This window comes from Streptopelia decaocto (genome assembly GCF_964273445.1).
Source record: "Streptopelia decaocto genome assembly, chromosome: 9".
In the NCBI taxonomy this organism is placed as follows: Eukaryota; Metazoa; Chordata; class Aves; order Columbiformes; family Columbidae; genus Streptopelia; species Streptopelia decaocto.
The window spans coordinates 7,498,454-7,523,811 of NC_138664.1; the positions used below are offsets into that span (position 1 = coordinate 7,498,454).

At 40.0% G+C, this 25,358-nt stretch overlaps 1 protein-coding gene across 1 annotated transcript in view; it reads left to right on the forward strand.

Moving 5' to 3' along the window:
- MCTP2 (multiple C2 and transmembrane domain containing 2) overlaps window positions 1-25,358 on the forward strand; it is a 120,018-nt gene that overhangs the window by 14,091 nt on the left and 80,569 nt on the right. Inside the window, exons 2-9 of the mRNA XM_082061024.1 lie at window positions 706-807; window positions 1,610-2,146; window positions 5,808-5,870; window positions 7,052-7,160; window positions 20,462-20,604; window positions 21,410-21,486; window positions 22,735-22,846; window positions 24,835-24,870. Coding sequence (XP_081917150.1) covers window positions 1,673-2,146; window positions 5,808-5,870; window positions 7,052-7,160; window positions 20,462-20,604; window positions 21,410-21,486; window positions 22,735-22,846; window positions 24,835-24,870 — 1,014 coding nt within the window. The 5' untranslated portion in view covers window positions 706-807; window positions 1,610-1,672. The remainder of the gene's footprint in view (window positions 1-705; window positions 808-1,609; window positions 2,147-5,807; window positions 5,871-7,051; window positions 7,161-20,461; window positions 20,605-21,409; window positions 21,487-22,734; window positions 22,847-24,834; window positions 24,871-25,358) is intronic.

A 25,358-nucleotide genomic window follows, 5' to 3' on the forward strand; every position in this document is an offset into this window, starting at 1 on the left:
TGAGGGGGAAAAAAAGTAATTTTATTTTGTCCATGTCATTTTAATACTGGGTCTGACTTCTCGAGATAAAGGTGAAAACACTATGTTAAGCTGGTACATCTATATTAGTACTCCTTCCTGTTTGGGAAAAATTTGTTACTACCTTCTGAATGCATGTAATGCCCTTAAAGCTTATTATTTTTGTATGGAATATAATGATGGTGATATTAATTTATATGCAAATATAAATGGGGGATTTTGTGGCTTCAGTTATGTAGTAATACAGTTAAAGCATTTTTTTAAATGCCTGAACACACTCTTCAAGTATGGTTGGGTTAGTCATAATATTATTTAAATAAGTTGTTCAGGACCTGAGTATACAATCTCATTCAAGTTAATAAATGTAAGAGTAGATTTCTTGGAAAGCAGATAGTGATTTCTCTACATGGGTTTATCTAACAGTTATACTTCTATTACTTTTTCTGGCATTTTCCCTAATGATCAGGAAAACCGTGGGATAAGTATCTTTTGGTCAACTGTGCAATTGTTGGAATATAAAGATGTGAGTTTTGGAAGCAGCAGTCATGTAGTTAGCGGGTATAGGTTTCTTAGGACATATGTATATACTGTAAGCTCTGTGTGCATGTCTTTGGGACTGTGAAAGAGTTAATTTGCAGGTTTCCTCAGCTTTTTGCTCAATGAGATATGACTTTCTCTGCTTCACAGAATAAGGATGGTTGCTCAGCTGTTAACCACGAAAGACGCTGTCCGTGATGATATTCCTGTGCAGAGGTGTCCGTTCGGCTGCTCCCTTACAATGCAGATACAGTACGTGATTTTGTATTTTGGGTAGTTTCTTCTTGTCCCTCCCTATTGTATAAATGCTCAGTATGAATCTACTCAAAGACAAGAGCCCACCAGCAGGTTTTCCAAATTGAAGTGATCGTCTGTCCATTTTTATCCTCATTTTCTCTCAAATTCCTTCCTTACGAGGAAAATCAGTTCTTCAGCAATAACTTTGACTGGCAGTGGTTTAACATAATAGGGTTAGGGTTTTAGGATCTCACCTGGGATTTCTCATGTCTGAAGCGTCCTCTTCAGCCTCAGCCACTTAGTTTATGGAGCTGTTTTTCATGTTGTGCTTGTCCACTAACGAGTCATGTAAGAACCCATGTAACCTAAGAAAAAGCAAAAAAAATTACGTGTGATGGAAAAGCATCAGCAGGAATTATGGTGCCAGCTTTTCCAGCATTTTTTGTGTGCTAGCATTATCACGATTTAACTCCCATCAGTAAGTTTTTTACAGAAACAGTTTCAAATAGGCTAAATCTCAAATTGTTGCAAATTAGGGCTTGGCAGAAGAAGAAATACAACATCTCATCTTAGCAATCACATAGTGGGCAGACATTGCATTTTAGTGTAGGATTAAATACTTATTCCGGCTGTTTTCCTTCTAAATAATCAAACCTACCCACCAGATTGTATTTGGAAGCACTTACTAATGTGGCATGCCTTGTTTTAACTGTTTAGAAAAACGACTGAAAGTTTTAGGATGAGACAACATGAATCATAATCTTCAGCGGCTGTTCACTTTTGTGATTGACTTGCCATCTTCCTACATTCCTTTCAGTCAGCCTGGGAATCGCTGAAGCCGTTTCTTGCAGGAGACATCACTGAGATTCCCTTTGCAGCGATGGACTTGGATAAACCATCCGTCTGGGGATCCCTGAAGCAGAAAACTAGACCATTCCTGAGGAACCTAAGCGTGAAGAAGACAAAGAAGAGGTCTAGCAAAATGGTGGAGAGGAAGGTCCACTTCTTGGACCGACGCCTCAGTGTGTCAGTGCCTGACATGCTGGAGGTGGAGACTCTAACGGAAGAAGAAACAACTTATTTGAATGCTCAGGTGGTGTCGAGCTGCTCCCCCAAAAGCTTCTCCGGGTCTGTGGTGTCCCTGAAAAGCAGAAGCGCTTCGGTGAGGCCGGCAGGAGAGGACTCTTTGCAGGCGTCGCAGCAGGCGACGTGCACGGAGGTGACGGTCACCCACCTGGACACACAAATCACGGGCAGCCCTGTGTCCGAGGTGAAGAGAGAATCCAGCGCCGACCTCTTTGAGCTGCTGCAGAGCGCCCGTCTGAGCACCGCGCTGTCGGACGAGGGGACAGAGGTGGGTCCTGGGCATCACCGGGCTCAGCGGCTGCCTCAGTCTCATCATGCTTCTCCTGAACTGTCTGGGGTATAATGGGATGGAGGAGGGGGCTCAATTCAAGGAAGGAATGGGGGATAAAAATTAAGCATAAACCTTACATGGTTTTTAAATTATTGGATACTAATTCAGATATCCTTTCTGTCAATCTGGAGCTGTGATATAACCCTGCGCTGTTTTTTTTATTTTGGCAATATTGTGACACTTGAGATTTTTCAGATTTGTTGGAATTGCTCACTTAAGTCAAAAGTTGTTGCCGCTCTCTATTTAAACTTAACTCAAAAGTTCTGGCAACTCAGTTGGTAGATTGGACATTATGAACATGTCATTATCAGGAGTTTTTCCAGGTTGTTTTAATGATAGTAATTGTTCTTTCATGCTTTTGTAGACCAGAAGCTCTGACCCCAAATTTACTGAATGCACTTGCAGCAGCACTGAAGTTAACCCTAAATCCTGCTTTGACTTTGAGCAAACTAAGTGCTTTACAAGAAAGTGGTACCTCTATAGTGATGCAATAACTTATCTTCAAATCAGGTTTCATTTAGGTGCACAGTGAATCTGGCTTATTTTCTGCAGCATTTAATCTTTCCAAAAATGTGAATTTGTGTATATGCTTGTTTGTTTAAATTAATTTAATGTTTACTTTTATACCAAAGCATCTCACTATGTGAATACCCTACCTACCTTCCTATAATCTGCCTCTTTTTTATGTTTTTTAAAGAACATACAGCAGAGAGTGAAACAAAGAAAAATAGAAATAGATAAGGAATTAACAAATTGAATTATTTTCAAGTTGAATGTCATGGAAACATGAATATTCAGCTTTCCTTGTACTTCACTGAACATCTACAAAATTTGTACTTGGTGTGCCTCAGATGGGGACAGTTTGTTGCAGAGGTTCTTGGTCTCCTGTTACTGGGTGGGGTTGCTGTGAGGAGCGCAATAGCTCACATAGTTCTTTTGTGAGCATCGTTCACTGATCAGCGAGGTAAATCAGAAGGAAGGCAGATCCCTGGAACAAAGCTAGCTAAAAAAAGAAAAAAATGTAGGTTGAGCTTTTTTCCCCCTGAATTGCTTGCCATATGCCACCTACTCATTTCCTGGTTATCTTTGGTCACCCAATACCGTGAGACACTTTCTGAGCCTCATGCATGAGCTTGGTGTGGGCTTGTGGTATTTCCACTCATCTAAACACTCGGTACGAAGCTGTCAGTGCTCAGATCTTGCCATCTTCAGTAAAAGCTCTTGACGCAGCTACCAAATTTCCAATTTATTAAGAAATTTACTTCATCTGTTAACTATTGCAGCCCAGCTGGGCAAATTTGAAGGGTGCAGAAGCAACTGAAGTTGCATTGAACCCCATCCCTGGTTGATGCAGGTTGCAAAGAGCATCATGCTGATGATCTTTGTGGGTTGCTTCCATCTCAGGATATTCTATGATTCTATGATGAACGTTACTTTTGCAGTTGGGTTCAGTCCGTGGTCACACGTCATTGCTGAAGTTCTCTAACCACACTTTGTGTTCTAACACCTTGCAGTGAGTCACTAGCAACCCAAAACCTCGTCCCCTTGCTGGTGCACTCAGTGCCCTTGTGTTTTGAATCATTCTCTGCAGAAAACAAGAGGTTGTAAATCTTATCAGGAGGAACATTTGATTGATTTGTGTATATATATTCATATATATACTCCTGTTGGATTTGTTTTTACACAGATACGTTTAGGACTGTGACCTGCTTGGTGGATGTGGCCCCATTTGTTTATACTTTAAAGTTCAGAAACTTCACTGTAGTTGGATAAAAATCAAGATTTCAGGGTGATATTTTCAGTGAGGCTTTTGTCTATATTCAGTTATCTTATTGCAATAGTTACCTAGAATAATACAAATTTACGTTATGTGGAGATAAAATGAAAAAAAAAAAGCTTTTTTATTTGAAACTATAAGCTTTGTTCAAAATCTGTTGATGTGATACAAGTAAACAAAAAGGTGAATAAAAAAAAAAATCATAACTCGAGGGTAATGTTTTTATTGTGATATCAAGCTAGCAGAGTTTTTTGATTATTAAATTTGTGCTTTCAGTACAGTTCTCTGATTCTGTGTTTATGCTGTGTAAAACAAGCTGTAAAGAGAGAACATTATCAGTGCCAATGATGGTGCCTGAAGGAGATTCCTGTGAAGCCAGAGACTACGAGAAATACCAGGTTTAATGCACATAAGTGAGATTTTTATGCATACTAGTCAGGAAATTCAACGTTAGGGTTCCCCTAGCAGCTGTAACTCGGCTCTGTTGTGCGAGAAAACTATTCTGCTGCTCTTTATGATGATAATTTTTCTACTTTTAATGTGTTTTTGCAAGGTGGCCAAGTTATGATTACTGTGGGAACCATAGTGTTAAATTTTGTCTGTCATGCAAGTTAAATTTGACTTGCAATGCTGGATTATTGTATTTCCTGATACATAGTATATGTATTTTGGGGGAGTAGAAGAATTACACAAAAACGTATTTTTATTTATTTTAGCATATCAATATCGTTAAGATTTATGATCATTTGTGCAGGAACTAGTTCGTTGTTTGTTTTTTTTTTGTTTGTATAGTGTTCCACACAATGCAGCTCTCATTTGAGAGATTTGGATGTTACCACATTGCACATAGAAGAATTTTCACATGAGGATTGAATTCCACCTTGTGTGCAACCCTGTAGACTGAGGTTTTTTTTAGCATAAATCTTTGTGTTTTAATGGGCTGTGATTGCCCTGCATTGGACCAAAAGAGGTGCCCAGGCACGTAGGTCCTCTTCAGCTAAAATGATGATCATAGACTGTTCTAGAAGTCAAAACAGCATCAGAGGCTTTTTGACTGATGAATCCCATCTGTGTATCCAGACAGTCTACAAGCCATGCCGTCATAGCCTCAAGTTTTTGGATGAGTCAGTATTTAAGAAGAAATGTTTGACTTCCTCTCCTATGCTGGACACAGAAAGTGGGGGGAAGTCCATGTCTAACATGTTTTTTTCCTTTCCATCTGACCATTTCTTTCTAAATTTGAATATTTTGAGAAAATCCTTTCCTGGACCTTCCCTTTTGGGTGATGAAGGAGAAATTGTAGTCAAGTGGGAGAGCAGCTGGCTCTCCAGCCCCGGGTTATTGCTGCTGCTGCCAACACTGCTGGCATTTTTTAATTTCATCTTATTGAGGGCACTTGGAGATTCAGCAGCTAAAATTCTGCTCCAGGAATAGGGCTCAGCACTGCAAGGCTGTGACTGATCAGCCACCAGATGCAACCACCTTCAGGCATCAGGAGAGTTTGTGGTAAGGATGTTCAGCACTGAAAGTACAGGTCTTTACTGGGGAGGAGGAGAATTTAATTTATTCCAATAGGTGGAAGTAGGCATGTATTTTTTTAATTAGACTCAAGAGACTATGTGCAGTTACTGTAAAACAGGAAAAATAAATTTATATTTAAATTATGGAGGGGAATGTTTCTGTAAGCAGAAGTATAATTACAGTTTAACGAAGAATTTCACTGGTTACACATATGTAAGAGTATTTTCTTGACTCATACTAGGACAATTTTCTTGATCCTTATATTACTGTTGTCTAATTAATTGTATTTATTTTTTATAGTACCCTTGTGGAGAAATGGATCTAGACTCCTCCATATCATCTCAAATTTTTAATGATCAGATGGTAAGTCCTTTCATTTTAAAGCATTTTGAAATTTCATCAGAAGCACGATTTATTTCAGTTTTAGGTTCTTTGCTTCTTACAAGTTTAAAAACCCAGCAGGTGAAGAAATGTTTCACAGATTTCTTCAGTGAGGTTTTTTTGTTTGTTTGTTGGGGTTTGTTTGTTTAGTAGTGGCTTTGTGGTTGTTTGTTGTTTTTTATTATTGTTTTCTTTCATTTTAGTATTGCAAAGCAGTTGCTAATGTCTTAAATAGATTCAAATGTTCTGGGGTTTTTTTGGTTTTGTTTTTTTTTAAAGTAGTCTCTGATCTCCATGTTTCACTGGTAACTGATGAAGACATTAGCATAAATACTCAACTAACAACCCAGGAATAAACTGGATTGAAATAAAGACAGCAAATATCTTAATAATTGCTGTAAAGTTTAATGGACACAAAAAAAAAACCCAAACAGTTTTAGGGCCGTGTGGAAAGACACTGACAGTTTTGATATGTGCTCTTCTCATGTAAAGCATATTTGCCTATTTTGGATGAACTTTTCTATTAATACCTTTTGCCCTCTGACAACCTCTCAAGTGCTGTCCAGAGGCTGTTTTCACTGAACACACTAGCTGGATGATGATGCTGAGGTGTGTAACCCTGTCTGCACCTCTGATGAACAAGAATCCTTTTGAGTTTGCAACTGCAAAACCTCACAGCTTGTGTTGCCCATTGCTGCGTTTTGCCCTTTTATAACTGTGTGAAGAACTGCTGTCCTCTTAGTAGCTATGAGAAACGTGCACATCCTCCTGAGGCCATTAGATGAGTACAGATAGACTTGATCCTTATGGGTTACTTCCAACTTGAGATATCTACGAATGCACAAGAAACAACTAGAAAACAAACAAACAAACATTGTACTAGGTTGGTAGGATTTGGAAACTGTGTGCATGCATTTATGATTGTTATTACCACTCATTTTCAGGTCTAACCCTTCTTGTGTTGCCCTTTGCTTTGTTGAACATACCTGATGCTGATAATTAGCTATTTGCATAATGAAACAAAGTCTGGGAAAGAATTTTTTTTTTCTTTATGTAAAAGGTTGCCCTAAGGAAAGATGAGAACTTTGTCTCTGCAAAACACCTGCTTTGTTCAGGGTCCGCTTCAGGAAATGTGCAGTTGTGACCAATTTCTTTGTTCTTAGGCTCTAGAGGAAGCCAACAATTGCTTGGGTGACCTGCCCAGCCCCTTTGCCTACCTGCTGACCATCCACCTGAAGGAAGGCCGGAACCTGGTTATCAGAGATCGCTGTGGTGAGCCCCACATTCCATCTGATTTCCTTCAAAATTCCCCCAGCTCTCTTTTCACTGACTTCACTTTTGCAGCGGTTGGCTTCTTTTCTTATATCTGATGCAACAAGTCATTGACTTGTGTCCGTTGCCCATGTCGGAGCACTCGACGGTTGGGTTTATCCACCTTAGGTACACAGAGGAGGGAGCTGCCCTCTTCTTGCTGCTGCTCCTGTGCAGCTGCAAGGCAGCGCCTTGGCTGGCTTAGCATCTCTGTCTGTTCAGGAACTGCAGAGTCATTCACCTTGAGAAATTCTCTTTGAGCTTAAAAAAAAATAAGCCAGAGAGTATTTTCAATTTTATTAGATGGTGGAGCTGCTAGAGAAGTGATTTTTGGGTTGTCTGCAAAGATTTTCATAAAAGGGAAAGCATAGGAGCAGGGCTGTAAGCCAACAGTCCCCTCTCTAATCTGGGATGTAATTTAAGGATGACAACATTAAAAAAAAAAAAAAAAAATCCACTCCCAAATGATGTATCAAATAAAGTAGAAAGGATTTGGGGATTCCTGGAAAAACTGTGTGAAAGTGCCTGCTGTTAGCCCGGCTCTTTGGGCTGTTGCAATGGGGAGTAAAAGTGCCTACGAGCAGCCAGTTGGTAGTTTCTCTGCTTGCCTGTCCTGCCAGAGGCTCTGCAGGGGCTTGTTGGGCTCTGCAGCAACAGCTGCTTCAGGACCTTTGACCTGAACCTGTCAGAAAGCTCTTCCATATGTCCAATCTTTCTGCATTTTAGATTTATTTTTTGTTTCATTTTTTTTTCTGCATGTTGAAATGGTTCTGATACTTTTGCATTGCAAAATGTATGAGCAGTTTCTTTGAGATGAAGCAATAAGGTTTATTCATACAGGTTTAAAGAAAATAAGCTTGCACAGCCTAAAGGCCTGTGAAGATTTGCATCTGGAGGGACATGTATGGATTTAGAAACCTTCTTGTATGCAGTTCTTGTTGAGATTTCCATTATCTATTATCTCAGTTAACTTTTCCATGCTGGTTTTTCATGTCTTCACCAAACAGTAACTCTTGGCCAAGTGTTTGCTACTTTCTCTTTCCAGCTTTTAGAAGGAGTGATGGAATACTTAGGTTAAGGTGTTTTCTCTTTAAACAGAAGCATGTATTTTCTGACAGTGTAGCAGTTCATCAGATTTACTAGCAAGCTGCACAAGCCAGGGCACATCCAGCTGCTTGTATGGAAAAGATGCTATAAGTGAGCAATTCCAGCAGAGTGGTATTTCTAAAGAAGACAAAGCATAGTTTGCTCTAGGCTGTGTTTTGTTTTGTAAGAAAGCAAATGCTTTTCTCAGTGAAGCATTGGACAACACAGTGAAAACATAGAAGTAAGGGGAAAAAAAGCATTTTGATGGTCACTCTCGCTTTGTGGCAAATGACTGCTCATTTAGGAGACTGAGTATGCAAGGTGATGCATCCTTCCATAAAATTTGTGGGTTATTTGGTTTGCTGTTCCTCAGTCACCATCATGTTGCAGTGGTGGGTCCTTAAAAACCAAGCATGCTGCTGTTGCCCTGATGCACATCTATGCACATCTTTATAGGTCTCTGCTGTCCTACCAGTTACTTAGGATCTTTGCGTGACATTTAGGTCTGAACTGCAACCAGTGTTTCTTTGCAACGTGCTTTCAAAAGTGGGAAGTTGTCAGCTTTGCTCATCTCTCCAACATGAGAAAACCGCAGAGAAGACTTGTGGGCTGGGAGAATGTGACTTCCCTCCTCTTCCCCCATCACCTACTCTGAATAATCTGAATATAGGAACATGTTGTCTGCAGCCGGTGTATCCTGCAAATCAGACTGCAGACTGGGCTAGAGGCCAAGTCATCCTCATTCACATTTTGGGAACAGCAAACCCCTAGAGCTACCCAAGCAATGCTGCCTGGCACAGCTGGGAGAGGGTTTCAGGCCCTTTTCACAGAATCACAGAATGTTAGGGATTGGAAGGGACCTTAAAAGATCATCCAGTCCAATCCCCCTGCCGGAGCAGGAACACTTAGATGAGGTTACACAGGAAGGCGTCCAGGTGGGTTTGAATGTCTCCAGAGTAGGAGACTCCACAACCCCCCTGGGCAGCCTGTTCCAGTGTCTGTCACCCTCACTGAGAAGAAGTTTCTTCTCAAATTTAAGTGGAACCTCTTGTGTTCCAGTTTGAACCCATTACCCCTTGTCCTACCATTGGTTGTCACCGAGAAGAGCCTGGCTCCATCCTCGTGACACTCACCCTTTATATATTTGTAAACATTAATAAGGTCACCCCTCAGTCTCCTCTTCTCCAAGCTGAAGAGACCCAGCTCCCTCAGCGTTTCCTCATAAGGGAGATGCTCCACTCCCTTCATCATCTTTGTTGCCCTGTGCTGGACTCTCTCCAGCAGTTCCCTGTCCTGCTGGAACTGAGGGGCCCAAAACTGGACACAATATTCCAGGTGTGGTCTCACCAGGGCAGAGTAGAGGGGCAGGAGAACCTCTCTGACCTACTGACCACCCCCCTTCTAATACACCCCAGGTACCATTGGCCTTCCTGGCCACAAGGGCACAGTGCTGGCTCATGGTCATCCTGCTGTCCACCAGCACCCCCAGGTCCCTTTCCCCTACGCTGCTCTCTAATAGGTCATTCCCCAACTTACACTGGAACCTGGGGTTGTTCCTGCCCAGATGCAAGACTCTACACTTTCCCTTGTTATATTTCATTAAATTTTTCCCTGCCGAACTCTCCAGCCTGTCCAGGTTGCAACGAGGCACCTGGAGATCTCCAGTGGGTGATGCTGAGTTGCTGGTCCTGTGTTGGAGTTTGAAGCCTCCTCTGGTCAGTCTTGTGTGAGCAACTGTGAAAATGCTTTGGTTGGGTCACAGTGCTGACAGAGTTCATAGGTAGGAGTAGCACTGTCCTGCATTTATTCAAATAAAGTGGTCATGCCCAGCGGTAACTGCATGAAGTGGCAATTGCACTGATGGAAACTGTAGCAAACAATTACCTTGCAATTATTATAGGCCCAGGCAGGATCTCTCAGCAAAGCATATTTTAATAACGATTTTGCAACATCGAGTGTTCTGCCTAAAGGCAGGTACACAGAACAGGCCCTGCTTATATCCCCCCAAATCCCCGCTGCAAATTCACTCTCATGTTCAACATTGGTTGGGTACTTCAGGGTTTACAGACTACCCGACACCTGCCTCAGTTTACCTATCTCATCTAATTCTAACAACTTCCTCTGCTTATTGATTTATTAAATATATGGATTCCCAGCTCTTTGTTTACCCTTCCCCCTAGCTTAACTTTTTAAATACAGTAATCAGTTTGCATCTGGGATTAGTCCAAAGAGACTTTGTTTTACATTAAGGATTCGTAGTCTGTCTCTCGGTCCTTTCCCCCCAGCTGGGGTCAGGCGCCAAGTCCCCAGTTTTGTAAAAACAGCATGCCTTTGTTAAACGTTGCTTACAGAAACTAACTCCAAATACGATGTGGGGTGTGAGATGTGCTCCCCAGGGAGGTGGCCATGGCCCCAAGCCTGGCAGTGTTCAAGAAGCGTTTGGACAACGCCCTCACATGGTGTGAAATTTGGGGTTATCCTTTGCAGGACAGGAGTTGGACTCAATGATCCTTGTGTGTCCTTTCCAACGCAGAACATTTTATGATTCTATATGCTAAATGACAAATGTTCACATGAAAAACCACAGAGCCTGTGAGTGTAGAGTGCATGCCAGCATAAAATCACAGAATCATTCCGGCTGAAAGAGACCCTCAGGATCATTGAATCCAACCATAACCTAACTCTAGCATTAAACCATGTCCCCTAGGCATGTTTAGCCTAAAACAGATTTAACATAAGTTTTGTACATTTTCTAAATTATAATATTTGGTTGTTATAAGTAGTTTCTCTTAAAAAAACAAAGTCTCAAAGGAGCCATCAGACCCCTGAGTTTACATTTTTTGGGAAACCTCTCTATCTACTCAAAGACAAAGCAGACGGCACTTCAGCACAGTGCCCTGCCCTCTTCTCCCTCATGCACTTTTCCCCTTTAATTTTTAATTTCCTGACAAATGTTATTTATAAGGACCTCGGGCCAAAGGCAGCGGCCCGCGGCGTGTGCTGCTGCTGCCCCCTCGCGGCCGATCCCAGCGCTGCTGTGGCTGTTTGTTTTATTATTATTATTTTTATTTCCTTTTATTATTTTTTTTTTCCCGGGGGTTTGGTGTTTTTTGTTTGTGTAGGGGTTTTTTGGTGTTGTTTTTTGTTTGTTTGTTGTTTGTTTTGTTGTTTTGTTTGTTGTTGTTTTTTTAATATATATATGAGAGGAAGATATGCTCAAATCTCCTGTACTCTTACAGTGCAGGAAAAATGAATGCCAATAATTATTTCTTTTTCCGTAATCCAAATAGATCTCCACAAATATAAGAAAATATTTTTATATGATGATTTTGGATTGTCAGGAAATATGTGTATTTTCTAAATTAACAAAAATGGCTATACATTTTAAATATACTGACTGTGGTGAGAGTCCACGTATATGTGCTGTTGTCTGTGTGACCACAAATATATAGGTGCACACAATAGGAATAACACAGTACAAGGACTGATTATGGAATATCAAAAGGGACATGGTTTAGTGGTGAACTTGGCAGTGTTAGTTTTACAGTTGGATTCGATAATCTTAACGGTATTTTCCAACCTAACTGATTCTATGCCTCTGTGTATTTGAAATTCAAGCAGACAGAGGGAAGTCTCTAGTACTGGCACAGTGTCTTTGTTTCTGCCTCTGTTTTGTCCCAGTGTAAGAAGTACATCTCTCTCTCTATATATAAACATATAAAAAGAAATATAAGGTGTGTGACAAAGGAGAAATATTTCTGCTATTGGAAACAGCTGTTGCTGGAAGCTCCTGGTTCTACTTGGCAAATTCACAGGGCTGTCTCTGAATTTACTTGCTTAATGGTTATTAAATAGCAATTAATTACACTTGGCTGAGTAAAGGTGAGGGGTAGTTCTGCTGGTAACTGCAGGCTTGAAGACCAACATGCGACTTTAGTTTTTCCCAAACTTCCCAGGTATTTGTCCAGATTTTTTGACTCACTGTGTACTGTTCTTTTCAGGATATGTTCCCTTTGGTGTGATTTAAATTCCTACTTTACTAGATTTTTATAACCTCCCCTCCCTGCCTCATAATGTTATCCCTGTTAACATCTCCTGTTTTCTGCTTTTTTTTTGTTTTTTTTCCACCTTTTGCATCTTGCATTGTTTTTTGCCAGCCTGTTGTGTCTCTCCAGCCCCAGACTTTGTGTAGTTCTTTCCTTGTACCTGCTCTTTGTAGAGAGGGTGCAGCGCATCAGCCCAGGAATCTGGCTCAGCTGCACGTTCTACCTTTTGCTTCTTGTAGAGTACAAAAGCAATGCAGGAAAAAAAAAATCAGATTTTTAGTATTTCCTTCTCTTATTTTTTTTCTTTTTTTTTTTTTTTTTTAAGAGGAAGGTAAAGAAAAAGCCTTGATACAGCAATCCCAATAGATGTACCCCAGCCAGGGAAGCAGAGTGCTGTTAGAGTGGGATCTTTCTTCTGATTGAACCAGAAAAATCCCTCTTTGGGTCAAAATTGCAGTTTCCCCTCTGAGGGATGCAGGATGAAAGAGGTGTTACCTGTTGATCGTGAGCTTGATTGGAGCCTCATTTTCTTGTTTCTCACTGCTTCTTGGACTCTAGTTTAACTCAGTTGTACATTGGGAACTGTCTAAGCAGATGGTGAGATGCTCTTGGCAAGTAGCATTCTCATTATCTGCATGTACCTTTGGAGCCTAATGTTAGACAGTGCATGGGTCCTGTATTTCTAGTTCTTATAATTGATGTACCAGACACTGAAGATTGTGGATCTCTGTGGTAACTACACAGTACCAAAAGTTTGTTTTTTTGAGTACTTTGTAAAGGATTACTGTTACTAGATGACATGATATGTCATGGTGACAGCAAGGAGTGTTTGATCTGTGTAGTTTTAGTACTGTAAGTAGTAAGAAAGAGATATGTGTTAGTAATTGAACAGATGTCTGTGGATTATTGGCAGTTTGCAGAATATAGAGATAATTATATGTTATTTACCTTAAAAAATATTAAGCATTTTTAATCACCAGTGTTCTAAATGTTGTCATTTTATTGCACCCTTAGTGGTTTTATGGCCTCATTGGGTCTTTTTCTGTGAGGTTCACAACTTTCAGCTCCGCGTGCTTTGAACTGGGAGAGGCCAGAGCCCATTTCTACTTGCTGGTTCCCTTTCCCTGGGCAGGGTGATGCCTCATGTTTGTTTGAGTTGGTCTGATGAAATCTGGAGTGTCCTGCTCCCTTATGGCTCTGAGATGCTCAGACTGTGCACATTGGTGCCTGTATGAGTCACCTTTGCAGAACGGTGACACTGAGCAGCAACGTGAAGCCTTAGCTGTATGGAGCTAACAAACCCACTTCTAACTGCTGTCAGGAAAAACAGAAACGGTGTTTTTGAGTAACTGTAAGGCTGAGGAGCCCCCTCCTGTTTCCAAATCCTGCACTTGCAAGATTTGAGTGTATTTTTTAATCTGTTAAATGATGTGGTTACAATTAATATATTTGTCAGATGTGATGTCAGCTAGTGAGTGGCAGTGGGTTTGTTTTGTTTTATTTTTGTTTTGTTTTTTGTTTTGTTTTTTCTTCCCCCTCAGCTACAATGTTCCAGCCTGAATTTCGTGTGTCTGTCTTTTCCACCTGGTCTTTTGTTTCCTAGATTTTCACAGGACTTTTGTGCCTTGTCTCTATTTCTTTCTCTCAGGTTTCCCTTGTTGTTTCCTGTTCCTGCAGTTTGGTTTTGCTCTCCTTTTTTTTTTATTTCCTCTCGTGATACAGTCAGCTGAACATGTGAAGGCAGCAGGGTGAGTTGCAGAGTACAGAACGTGCTGTCACCTATTCTGGGTGCATCCTTCCTCCCCCGTTCAGAGAACATCGTCATCTGCTCTCACATCTACCACCACCCACTGCCAAAGCATCCCGGTGGGCTCCCGGAGCTGGTAGGGACTATGCCAAAGCTCAGTCTCCCAAGGGCAAAATAAAATGAAAGAAAAAACACAAAATAAACACATACTTTTAATTTTAAGCAGCAATGAACCTGCAGTTGCCCACCACCCAGAGCTATGGGGTATCCGCTGCCTGGGTCCATGCTGATATGGGGATGCTGGAGGAAGGGATGGGTTTGTGCTGTGCTGGGCGTGTTTTCAGCTTTAGAGCAAGTTCATTGTTTGAAAGCAAATGCTCAGAGCAATTAAGCTGAATCGTTCCCTGCAAACACGCTGATTAATTCAGACTTTCTCTGTTTTCAGGGTATCTGCAATTAGATCATTAGTCCTTCAGATTTATTAATTATTGAGATGTATTAGGCAACTTTTCACACTTTTTGAAAGGCGTAATCATGGCTAATTTACAACTGCTAAGAATTTGAATGGTGCTGGTTACTTTGATGTTTTCTGGATCCCGTCTAGCTCCGCATACAAGGGCTTGTGCTGTGGGCGTTTTTCTGCCCCAAGTCCAATTTTTGGAAGTGCAACGTGTGCGGCTGAAACTTTGCCCTTATACACAGTGATCCCTGCAAACCTCCCGCCTGGGCCGGCCGTGGGAAATGAAAGCACAGAGACAGGCACCTCAGGAAAATAGAATGAGTTCAAACAAAAGCAATGAATCCATTATATGCATAGCCACCTTTGGTTAATTAATGTTAAATTAAGAAATATAGGGATGGCAGCACTGGAAGAGCACACATAGGGCCCAGAGAATGCATGCAACTCTTGTTCAGTAAATAACTGTAATTTAGATAACTGATTTCTTAAACTGATCAAGCTCTCTGTTAGTTTATTTTCCCTTGGAACGTATTGGTGATGCTTGTTTCCAGGCAATGTTTCACTTCCATCTGGTCATGTAAAACAAGCTGGGCATGAAACTTTCCAAAATTACCTGTATTTCCTGCCAGCAGAATGCTTTTTTTTTTCCAATTTCCCCTTTAAACCTTGATCTCAGCTATTTCAGTACAAGGATATAGTGTTGTTCCACTTAAAAAGCAAAGTGTGTTTTCCATTTTAAAATGTATTTTTCTCCTTGTTATAAATAGCTCTAGTAATTCTATTTCTAGGAAGATTTCAAGGAATTTATTATTTACATGCATATAAAATAAATCCTTCATTTCCTTCTTCAGATTAAACTTTAGGTTTTTAACCAAAATTTAAGATGGTCCAGGTTATATTTCACACTGGTCTTTGATTTTTCAGGATTTTAAGGCAACTTGGTGGTAATTTTTATTTATTTATGTGACAAGATTTGTTTCACATGGTACATTTCCAGTAAGTTTACTCCTATAAAATAGTGTGTGGCTTGAAATGATATAGAGTCATCTGGTCTGTGTGTGGTGGTCTTTTTTAGTTTCCTAATTATGAAGCAAGTGTGCAACATTATTAAACACAGTCGTTGATACATCTCTCGGTAGCTGCTAGAGGGCAGCAGTATCCATTTAAAAACACCATTAACAGTTTCTTGGGCTACTAAAGCCTTTCCTGCTGCTGTGTCTCAGGAACGTTTGCTCACTGAAGCTTGCTCAGATTTTAGCTGATGTTTGATCAACCTGCACTCATTGCTTTTCAGTGCGAGTGAAAGAAAATAGAAGTAAAATGGATATTACAGAAATAAATTCAATGAAATATTGATATTGAGGTGTATATTCTTTCTCTAATGAGAAAACAGGAGCAGCTGATGGAATTATTTTTTTAGAGGTCATCCTTTTTTTTGTTCTCACTGGATTTATTTTAGGCTGAGCAGCAGATAACCCTGCTAATTTTGTATATTTTGTCCATATATTTTCCTGTGTGAGAATCTTCTTGTCATTGTGTAACTTCTGAATTAACATCAAACCATCACACCTTGCTTTTGCAACCAGAGGAGTATTTTTCTTGGGCTAAATTCTCAAATGATTTCAAGAGGAATCAGTCTCTTTGTGCTACCCACTTGACACGTGGCTACAGCTGATGTGACTGAGATGAACAGGTTCAGAGCTTGCATTGCAGAACAGCCTGGGTGCACGTGATTAAAAGTTGACTTAGTTGCCTTCACTAGGAAATGTCTGCTGGAAAGGTTTGTTTATTTGGTTTTTAGTGGCCTGGCTGCTTCAGAAAAGGAACATATACCTGTCACGTTTAAAGGAAAATTGCAAGAAAAAACCCCAACATTTTTTTTGACTCGTTAATCTCTAAAATCGCTAGGCACTTTTTAAAAAATTTATACTCTTTGGGTAGGTTATAGATTGTTGTTTGTCTCTAATAAATATCTTTTAATAGTCTTTCTTATCTTCAATTCAGAAGCCTTCAAGCGTTGAATTCAAATGCAGTTAATAATTTGCAGTCTGTGCTGTTTGTCCCATCAGCTGCAGCTTGTCCACCTGTCTGTCTTCTCCTTCCCTGTCTCCTTTTTAATCTATTTTGGCCACCTAGACGCAATCTGGGGCATCCTAAACAAAACCAGAAATGGGCAATGCTGGCCCAGGGAGGTACAGGAGCTTTGTCAACATGAAAAAAAGACAACAAAGCTGATGAAGGGTCTGGAGCACAATTGTAGGAGGAGACTGAGGGGAGACCTTATCACTTTCTACAACTATGTGGAAGGAGGTTGTAGCATGGAGGGTGTTGGTCTCTTCTCTCAAGTAGCAAGTGATAGGATGAGAGGAAATGGCCTCAAGTTGTGCCAGAATAGGATTAGGTTGGCTATTAGGAAAAATTTCTTCACGGAAAGGGTTGTCAGGCATTGGAACAGGCTGCCCAGGGAAGTGGTGGTGTCACCATCCCTAGAGGTGTTTAAAAGACACATAGATATTCTTAGGGATGTGATTTAATCACTGTGTTAAATTAACAGTTGGACTCAATGATCTTGAGTATCTCTTCCAACCAAAACGATTTTATGGCATGGAGGAAGCCTTGAAAGCCCCAAAATGGACTGTGGTGCTGTGTCCACCCCCATCATTTCTCTCCTGGCCATCCAGATCCACCCCAGCAAACACCACTGAGCCCCCATGCGTGGTGGTTCCCCCTATAGAGGTGAAGGTCCATCTGTTTGCCATCGCGGAGGTGCCAGCCCGTCATTTGTATGATCCCACACCACCGACCCCTCTCCCCTGCCTGCCTAGTTGAGATGTTCCCCCTCTGACAGCCCGACAGCCCAGTGCCACCGCCACCCCCGCCCTGCCGCAATTATTTTCCCGAACAATTAACGCCAGTACTAACTTGACACCTTTTCCTTGTTTGGCTTTTGTAAACCATCATCCCTTTTTCTATTAATTCCCTGCATTAATATTTTCTTTTTGCGCAAGTGCCGCTGTTCACCCGTGAAACGGTTTGAACATTATGTAGCTGTCAAGCCAGCGAGGGATTACCCGGCGTGCCTTGCCGGAGTAAGTGACACCACTGAGGCCTCGGGTTGAGATGTTTATTTTGAGAGTAAGCTGACAAGCATGAAGGCCTGATCCCAGAGTGGCAATCTTATTTAATTAAAGGCCTCTCTTTATTATAGCTTTTCTCCCCTCTTGCTGTTTTTTATATATTTATATATAAATATCTGTATTTTTAGATAAATATCTATATTTATATAAATATATATTCCTTTTATGTGCATATAAATGTTTTTATATTAAAAATATATGTAAAATATGTAAATATAAAGGAAGACATTATTTTATGTATTTTTATATATATATATGAGAATGATTGCCAAAGCCTAGCTTATGTGAGCAGTGCTGGGCAGCCCTTCCCTCTCTTTGATTTTCCTTTACTGTAAACCTCCCTGGAAAGCTTTCAGAGTAATAATGCAATTGGGATGCTAACTTAGCTATAGTCTTCTTGCTTCCCATCTTGGAGAAAGGTCTTGGAGTTTTACACTTGCAGATATTGAACCTGCTGGTTGTTTGCTTTTTCTGTCTTCTCTTTCTGTCTCTCTTTTTGGGTTTTGCCCTTGCTCGTGGGTTCTCTGTGCCAAAAGCGAATGAGTTATGGACATAGACAACCAGCCTCTGTCGCCTTCTTCTTGCTTTTTTTTCATCAGTTGCTTTCCTTGTCTCCTCCAGTTGCTATTTCATGCATAGAATAAGTCGTGCACATTATTGTTACTATTATTGTTACTTTTAATAATGCTTTTTGCACCTGCTTATCCCGTAATTAAAAGACTGTTCTCTATTTTTTTTTTTTTTGGTCTTTCTTCCATTTTTTTTACTTCTTTTTAAAGGAGAGAGTAATTAGGATCTTTAGAGCTCCTAGGGCTCCTAGAGCTCCTAGTAACGCTAAAGAGCTTGGTGCTGTTGTTTCTCAAGTTCTGCGTTGTCTGAGGGCTCCTGCCCGTGTTGTGGGACTGCAATTTATCTGTGTGTTCCCACTCATTGTGGAAGGCGTGCTGGTTTTAAGCGGTACATTTTATGTAAGAGGATAATTGCAGTTCTGAGAAGTAGTCTAGTGAAAAGTCTAGTCCTAACCCACAGAAAACAATGAGAAGCTGCCCTCTGGCTCCCCTGGCTTTGGATCAGGCCCTTATTGTTATTCTTTCTTAGAGAACAAGGGAAATAAATGTGTCTAAGTTTGCAGCCTTTTTCACAAAAAAGGGTTGATTTCGGCAATTAGTATTTAGGAAAAAGATCAGCTGCAGGTAGTATTTGAAAACCAACGGATATTTTCCTTCTTTGCATGAAACACCCCTTACGTGCAGAATTAGCCAGGACTCTAGGACTCTTCCCTTTTGAAATGAAAACAGAATAAAAACTTTCTATAATTCTTTAAAATAATTCTGTGTGTCCTAGGGACGCAGTTCTTCACAGTACTATGTAATTCCAAATAGATGCTAACACATACCTATTTTTCAATGAGTCCAAGTCTGTCTTCACATAACACTGAGGAGAGATTTGCATATTTCAATATGGATTTTCACATTCTCTCTGTTTCACCAGACTACTGAAAAGACTGACTACTGGTCTTGCACTGTGTCATTCTGAACTGCTATGTGTTTATCGGCCAGTATCTTGGTGGGAATCACTGGGGACAGGCTCAGATTTTGTTTTTCTTCCTGAAAATGTGTAATCTGGTGTAGGAGTTGGTTTTTGCTTACCAGCAACCCACACTGCAGGCTGGGGGCAGCCAGGACCCTTGTGTTAGCTGTTATTCTTCTTATGAAATTAAACTGTTAAGAGGGAAGTTTAATTCAAAATATAAGGTAAAATACAGACAATATTTAATGTGACAGATGAATGGCATCTGGGATCAGTTAATTGTATATGCTGCTACACATCAGTATTTTTCTTTCCTGTATTTGCAGATTGTAAGTTTTTTTGGTTTTTTTTGGTTTTTTTTTTCACGTTACCAAATCAACAACCTGGTTAAATCTTTGCCTGCCTTATTCCTCTTTTGTTTGGTGTCTTGGAGTTAGTGCAGATGCTACTGGTTTAATAACAATAATGAAAAGTTGATTCCCTCTTCTCTTTTCCTTTGACAGCTGCAAGTCTTTCTGTTGCTGCCGAGTGGCATGAGCCTGACGCTCTGTCCATGGACATCTGCTCCATAAAAATTTAGAACATTATTGCCATGGCAAAATGTGCCATTTGGATTAAAAAAAATGTGTTACCTGAATATTGTTTGTTGTCTTTACAGGCTCTATTCTGCATGTGTTTTTTATACTGAGCTGGTGAATAGTGTTAGGATTTTTTCACTGAAAATTAAGATTTGGTTTTAAGTAAATTGGCAAGTGACACCAGCGATGAAATCCTGATGGGTATTTTAGCTATTGTTCCTGGTTTCCTTGGAGCTCCTATCCAAGTTATGATTCTTTTGAGTTTTGGTCTTTTTATTCATTCAGAGTCACAGGATCACATTTTCTGTCCTCCACTGTCTGTGTTGTTAGTTGGCCTGTAAATTGTCCTTTATCCCTGCTTCTGTTTACCCTTTTCCTAAATTAAATATATTAACTAAATTACTAATGAATGATTAACGTTCTTTAACAATACCACAGTAGAGATCAAGCAAACTATGAAGAATTTTTTTGCCTGCTTTCAGACAACTTTCTGGTTCTGTTCAATACATTTCCTATATAAACTAGCAATTTTTATATAGGTAATTAAGTATACGCATGTATGTATACGGTAAGCCATTACCATTTATTATTGTTATTTATTGTTTTATTAAAGTGTAATTTAAGAGTGTGGGGTTATGTGGGGGCAGTGCTAATCTATTTTTTTATTAATTATCACAGGTACAAGTGACCCATATGTGAAATTTCAGCTGAATGGGAAAACTCTCTATAAAAGTAAGGTCGTCTACAAGAACCTCAACCCGGTTTGGGACGAGACTGTTGTGCTGCCTGTACAGACCCTAGATCAGAAACTCTGGATCAAGGTGAGTTTTGGTTTTAGATTTTTGAAAGATGGGTAAATACTTTTTTTTTTTTAAAAGCAATTATTTTCAGCTCTAGAAACATATTGATTTTTATTCACTGTAGCAGCGTAACATAGAACATGATCCAGTTTAAGAGTTTCAGCAATTTCAAATTAAAATGCACATATGTCTTTTCCAGATTTTACTCCCATGTTTTACTTTCCATCTGCAAAAATCCCAAGTTGAAATAAAACTCCTTGACTGGATATATTTAAAACTGCGGAGCTAAATTCTGCTCGCTCTTACTGTGATTGTGCAAACTCAGTGAAATCAATCGCGGTTTCATAAGCACGCGTTAAGAGCGTAATTTGGCTGGCTTGAATGGAATTATTACCTGCGATGCCGCCGTGACAAGTAGCAAAGCTTTTTCTCATTATGAGTAACGTTACAGTTACCAGAACTGCGAGCTACCAGTTGTGAGCACTAATTGCTAAAACATCTGCAGCCAGAAGTACCTGATTTTTGTGCAGCGTTTCATTATCCTATCGCGCAGAGCATAAAGGAACAGGCACAATCCATAGCAGCACACATGTCTTTGTTTACATAATATTAAGAAGATACTTTCAAAATGCTGTTTAAATATTTAGTTGAAAATACAAATTAAAGCAGGGAGATGGTAAATTATCCCTGAATTATATCTAAGCTTTGATCTTTCAAATAGGAAATTGAACTGTGAAAGGGCTTAAAATATCTGTTCTTTTATCGGCTGGGATAAAACTGGCTTATGATGTGAAAATTATAAATATTTGTTTTATTTTGCTACCAGGTGTATGATCGAGATTTAACGTCATCAGACTTTATGGGTTCGGCATTTGTAGCGCTCACCGAACTTGAACTCAATAGGTAATACATTTGTTTAATTAAAGGTTGTTAACGCAGCTTAATTGAGAAGCATAGGAAAATAATTAAATGCTTTTGCTCTAGCTTGGAATTTATCTGTTCATGAAAGCTTATTTTGATAGGAGGGTGGGGAGCACATAAAAAAAAAATAAAAAAGAAAAAAAAAAAAGAAATTGCCTGAGAAATCCTGTGCACGTATGTTTTTATCCAGTGTTAGGTTTAGAATTCAGGTCCAGCCTTGGTGAGCCCAGTTCAGCAGAAGGAGCCCTTTTAATTTTCACAACTAGAAATAAGACCAAGAGTTCCTATACGTGGTGGTGTTTAGGGAGAGCTACCCCAGAGTAATTTATGGAGGTGGAGAAGACTGAGACCCCTTCTTCGCCCCAGATAGCATGGGGTGCCTTTTTCCGTGTCTAACAGGGCTGGGGAGCGGTTTGCCCGGCTGCGAGCGCCCCGTTTCCAGCCTCCCCCCGCAGCCACCCGTCCCCCCTCTGCTGCATCTGGCCCTGATTTAGTGCAGAGGCAAGTCCTGCGCCTTTTGTCTGCTGCTGCTGGGGCTCAGCGTGGATCTGGAAGCCAGGAATTCAAGTTTGAGTTCTCTCTTTTATATTCACTCCCTGTGTGACTCTTTTTATTGTTTGTTTGTTTTTGAGAGAGAGTTATCCCTGTGTGAGTATATTATAGCTCCCGTGGCTGTTGTATCCAAATTTCTAGAAAGCTTAATGAATTAAATTTATAGGAATATTAATGAATTAAATTTCTAGAAACATTAATGGATTTATCCCTGAGATACTACTAGGTAAATATCAGTATTCCCACTTTCAGACAGGGAACTGAGTCACAGAGGGAGATGAAACGTGGGAAGGGATAAGGCAGAATAAATATATCTGAAGTCAAATCCCAGCCATTTATGTTAGAAAATTCACTTGGATGAGTTTCCCTGTCACTGTTCTTCCCTATGAAGTGGAGGTAGTAGTAACTTAATTCTGTGTGTATCTGCATACGAAGAGTTATGAGTATTAAGCAATGCTATATAAACACTGTGCTGTGTTATTAAAAGGGGGGCTGTATTTTGTCAGAACTAAGAAACCCTTCTGATTTCCCATTTTAACATTTAAACTCAATATTGGGAATTTCAGCCAAGAAGCTGAAATTTGCACAGCTCAGAATGACCTTTAATAATGAACTCGAGTTAACTGGAATCAATAAATGCATGCTTTTTTTTTTTTTAATTTTTTTTTTTTATTGTAGAACTACTGAACAGGTTTTAAAACTGGAAGATCCCAACAGTTTAGAAGATGACATGGGAGTGATTGTGTTAAACTTGAGTCTAGCAGTGAAGCAAGGAGACTTCAAGAGAAATGTAAGTGGCTTAGGAAATCAAATTTAAAGCTGGAATGTGCAGGGAGGGGACAAAAAATATCTGGCAATATCTGATTTACTGGGAATTGCCACCTTTATTTTCATCCTCTGAGACTCAGTATTGAAATTCAGATCTATCATAACTTTAAAAGAAGTCCCAGTTTTAACTGGTAGAAGTTGTGTGGTCGTCTGTAGCTGGATGCTGCTCTCCTGTTGCTGTGATGTGCGCTGTGGCAGAGCTCTCTGGGTACCAGAGGTGTTGTATCCATCACCACAATGTGCAGGTTGCTGAAGTGAACCCCTCAACCACAGCTGCTGGGATTGCTATTCCAGGGCAGACTATTTTCTGACTTCCACCTAGGAGTTTAGATTTAAGCACTTAAATAATCACTTCCCCCCCTCCCCCCCCCTTTTTTCTTGTCAATGAAAAAACAAATCTTTGTGAAATCTAAAAGCAGAAATTTGATGTTAAAACTTCAATTGCACCAATCCTGCAGAAAAGCACACTGGCTGAGAGTGCTTGTAAAAACCCTGATTGTGCTACTGACAGTTTCGTGGCTGAATGCAACAGAACTTTGCTCCTGATGCTGAAATACAGTGCATTTAGTGATGCTAGAAACCCAGGAGAACCTGGGCAGAGACTGGGAACGCCACAGCTGAAGCTGATAGCTTTTGAATTTCAGGTCCTGCACATGTTTTTTTGCTTTTGTTTTTGTCTTTTAAGATTCCTAGTAGTGTTTCACATAGAGTGTGGGGCATACCTGTGCTAGTGAACTCATCCTGCTCCCATCCAGCAAGAGGTGGGGAAAAGCCAAGATCAGGCATTTACTTGGACTGGCTTGAAAACTAGAGCTAATTTTAAATGTATATAATAAATATGTATAGAGAAAAATCTTCCTACAAGTCTTCTATAAAGTCTAGTATGAAAGTTACTGTTTACAGCTCATCATTGAATTATAGTTAAGGAATTCCAGTCTGAACAGGATTATTTATAGAAACGTAAATGTTTCAATGGGTTCAAAAGCAAACTAAGAAAAAGCTAATGTGAGATGTCTGCTGTTCATTATTTATTTTTCAAACAGTTGCCTTTTTGAGAATTTAAAAATCTCAATATTAAGATAATTGTAGAGTTATTTCTCCCTCAGTATGTGATTATTTAAGAGCTTAATGACATAATTCAGAAGTCTGTTGTTGCATTTACATACCTGTATTATGAGATGGCTTTGATCTGGGAGGTGAATGCTCCCTCTAACTTGTACAGCAGACTGTTGTTGGCACACGTGTCACTGGATTGCAGGACGGGAGGAAGCAAAAATTAAAATTTTCATTAGCAAAAAGCAGTTTAGCCAAAAGATGCTCATGAATTCTTCTGAGATTTTTAGGAAGTCATGGGCTAAAGTGAACTAGCCAGTAAGGCAGAAAATACATTGGTTTATAGTAGTAGCTTTTGGTACTCTTGGGTGCTTATTTAACATTCAGAGTGCAGATGATAGAAGAGTTGGTGCACACTGTAATTTTTTTTTTTTAAAGACGATGTTTTAAGCCCTCATATTTCAAATGCAAATTGCTCAGCCATTTCCAGTGGAATCAGAATAGTGAAATGGCTCTGTCCACATTAGCACTTAACAGCAAGACAATTTTTTTTTTTCCTTTTTAAATTAGCTTACTGTGGAACCAGATGGCACCAAAAGTATAAACCATGTTTCTTACTAATGGCTTTGGGTCCCTTCACTTTGTATTCTTGATTACTTTTTTAATTTCTTCTTTTTTGGTGCAGTGCAGGTATTTTGAGTTTGTTGATTACGTTCCATGAGGGAGGGAGGTGGATGAATTCAGTCGTAGATCAATCCCTCTACTTAGTAATAAGCTTTTCTAACACATTTGATAAGGTGCTGTTTGAATTATTTTACTGAACACTTTCTCCATTTTACTCCTTTGCTGTTTCCTCTCTGGGTTCTCTTTGGTACAATGGTGGGGACCCATGAATAGAGATGGTCAAGTCGGAAGAAGCGACCTTCATCTAAGGTAATCCATGTTTTTTTCTCTTAAAAAAAAAAAAGCCCCCTCCTAAAATCTGTGCCCTCCTCTGAAGCAGAAAGGGTAAACATAGAAAAACTCTGAAGTATAGGGGCAACCTGTCTTAATATGGTGGATGAAGTTGTGGAGGATTTGAGTTGTTTAAGGATACCTGAAAGGCAGCGGGTTCTGGGGATGAACGTGGGTCTCCTGGATCCCTGTCTAATCATTTGGGCCGCCTCTCACCACGGGAGGAATTTTGTGAAGCAATATTTCTTCTGGTCGCTCCTGTGGGTTTCGAAATTCCTTTTGTTCTTGGGATGGAGACCGAGTAGGCCGTTTTCATTACCAGCAATGTAACAGGATTTCCAAGATTTGTGTGTTGCTACATATCTGAATAACTTGCTTTCCTTGGTCTTCTGTAGTATCCCTGCAGGCTTCCATTACTTTTACATTCTTGTGCTGTCCCATTCTTGCCTTATATTTTAACTTGTTCA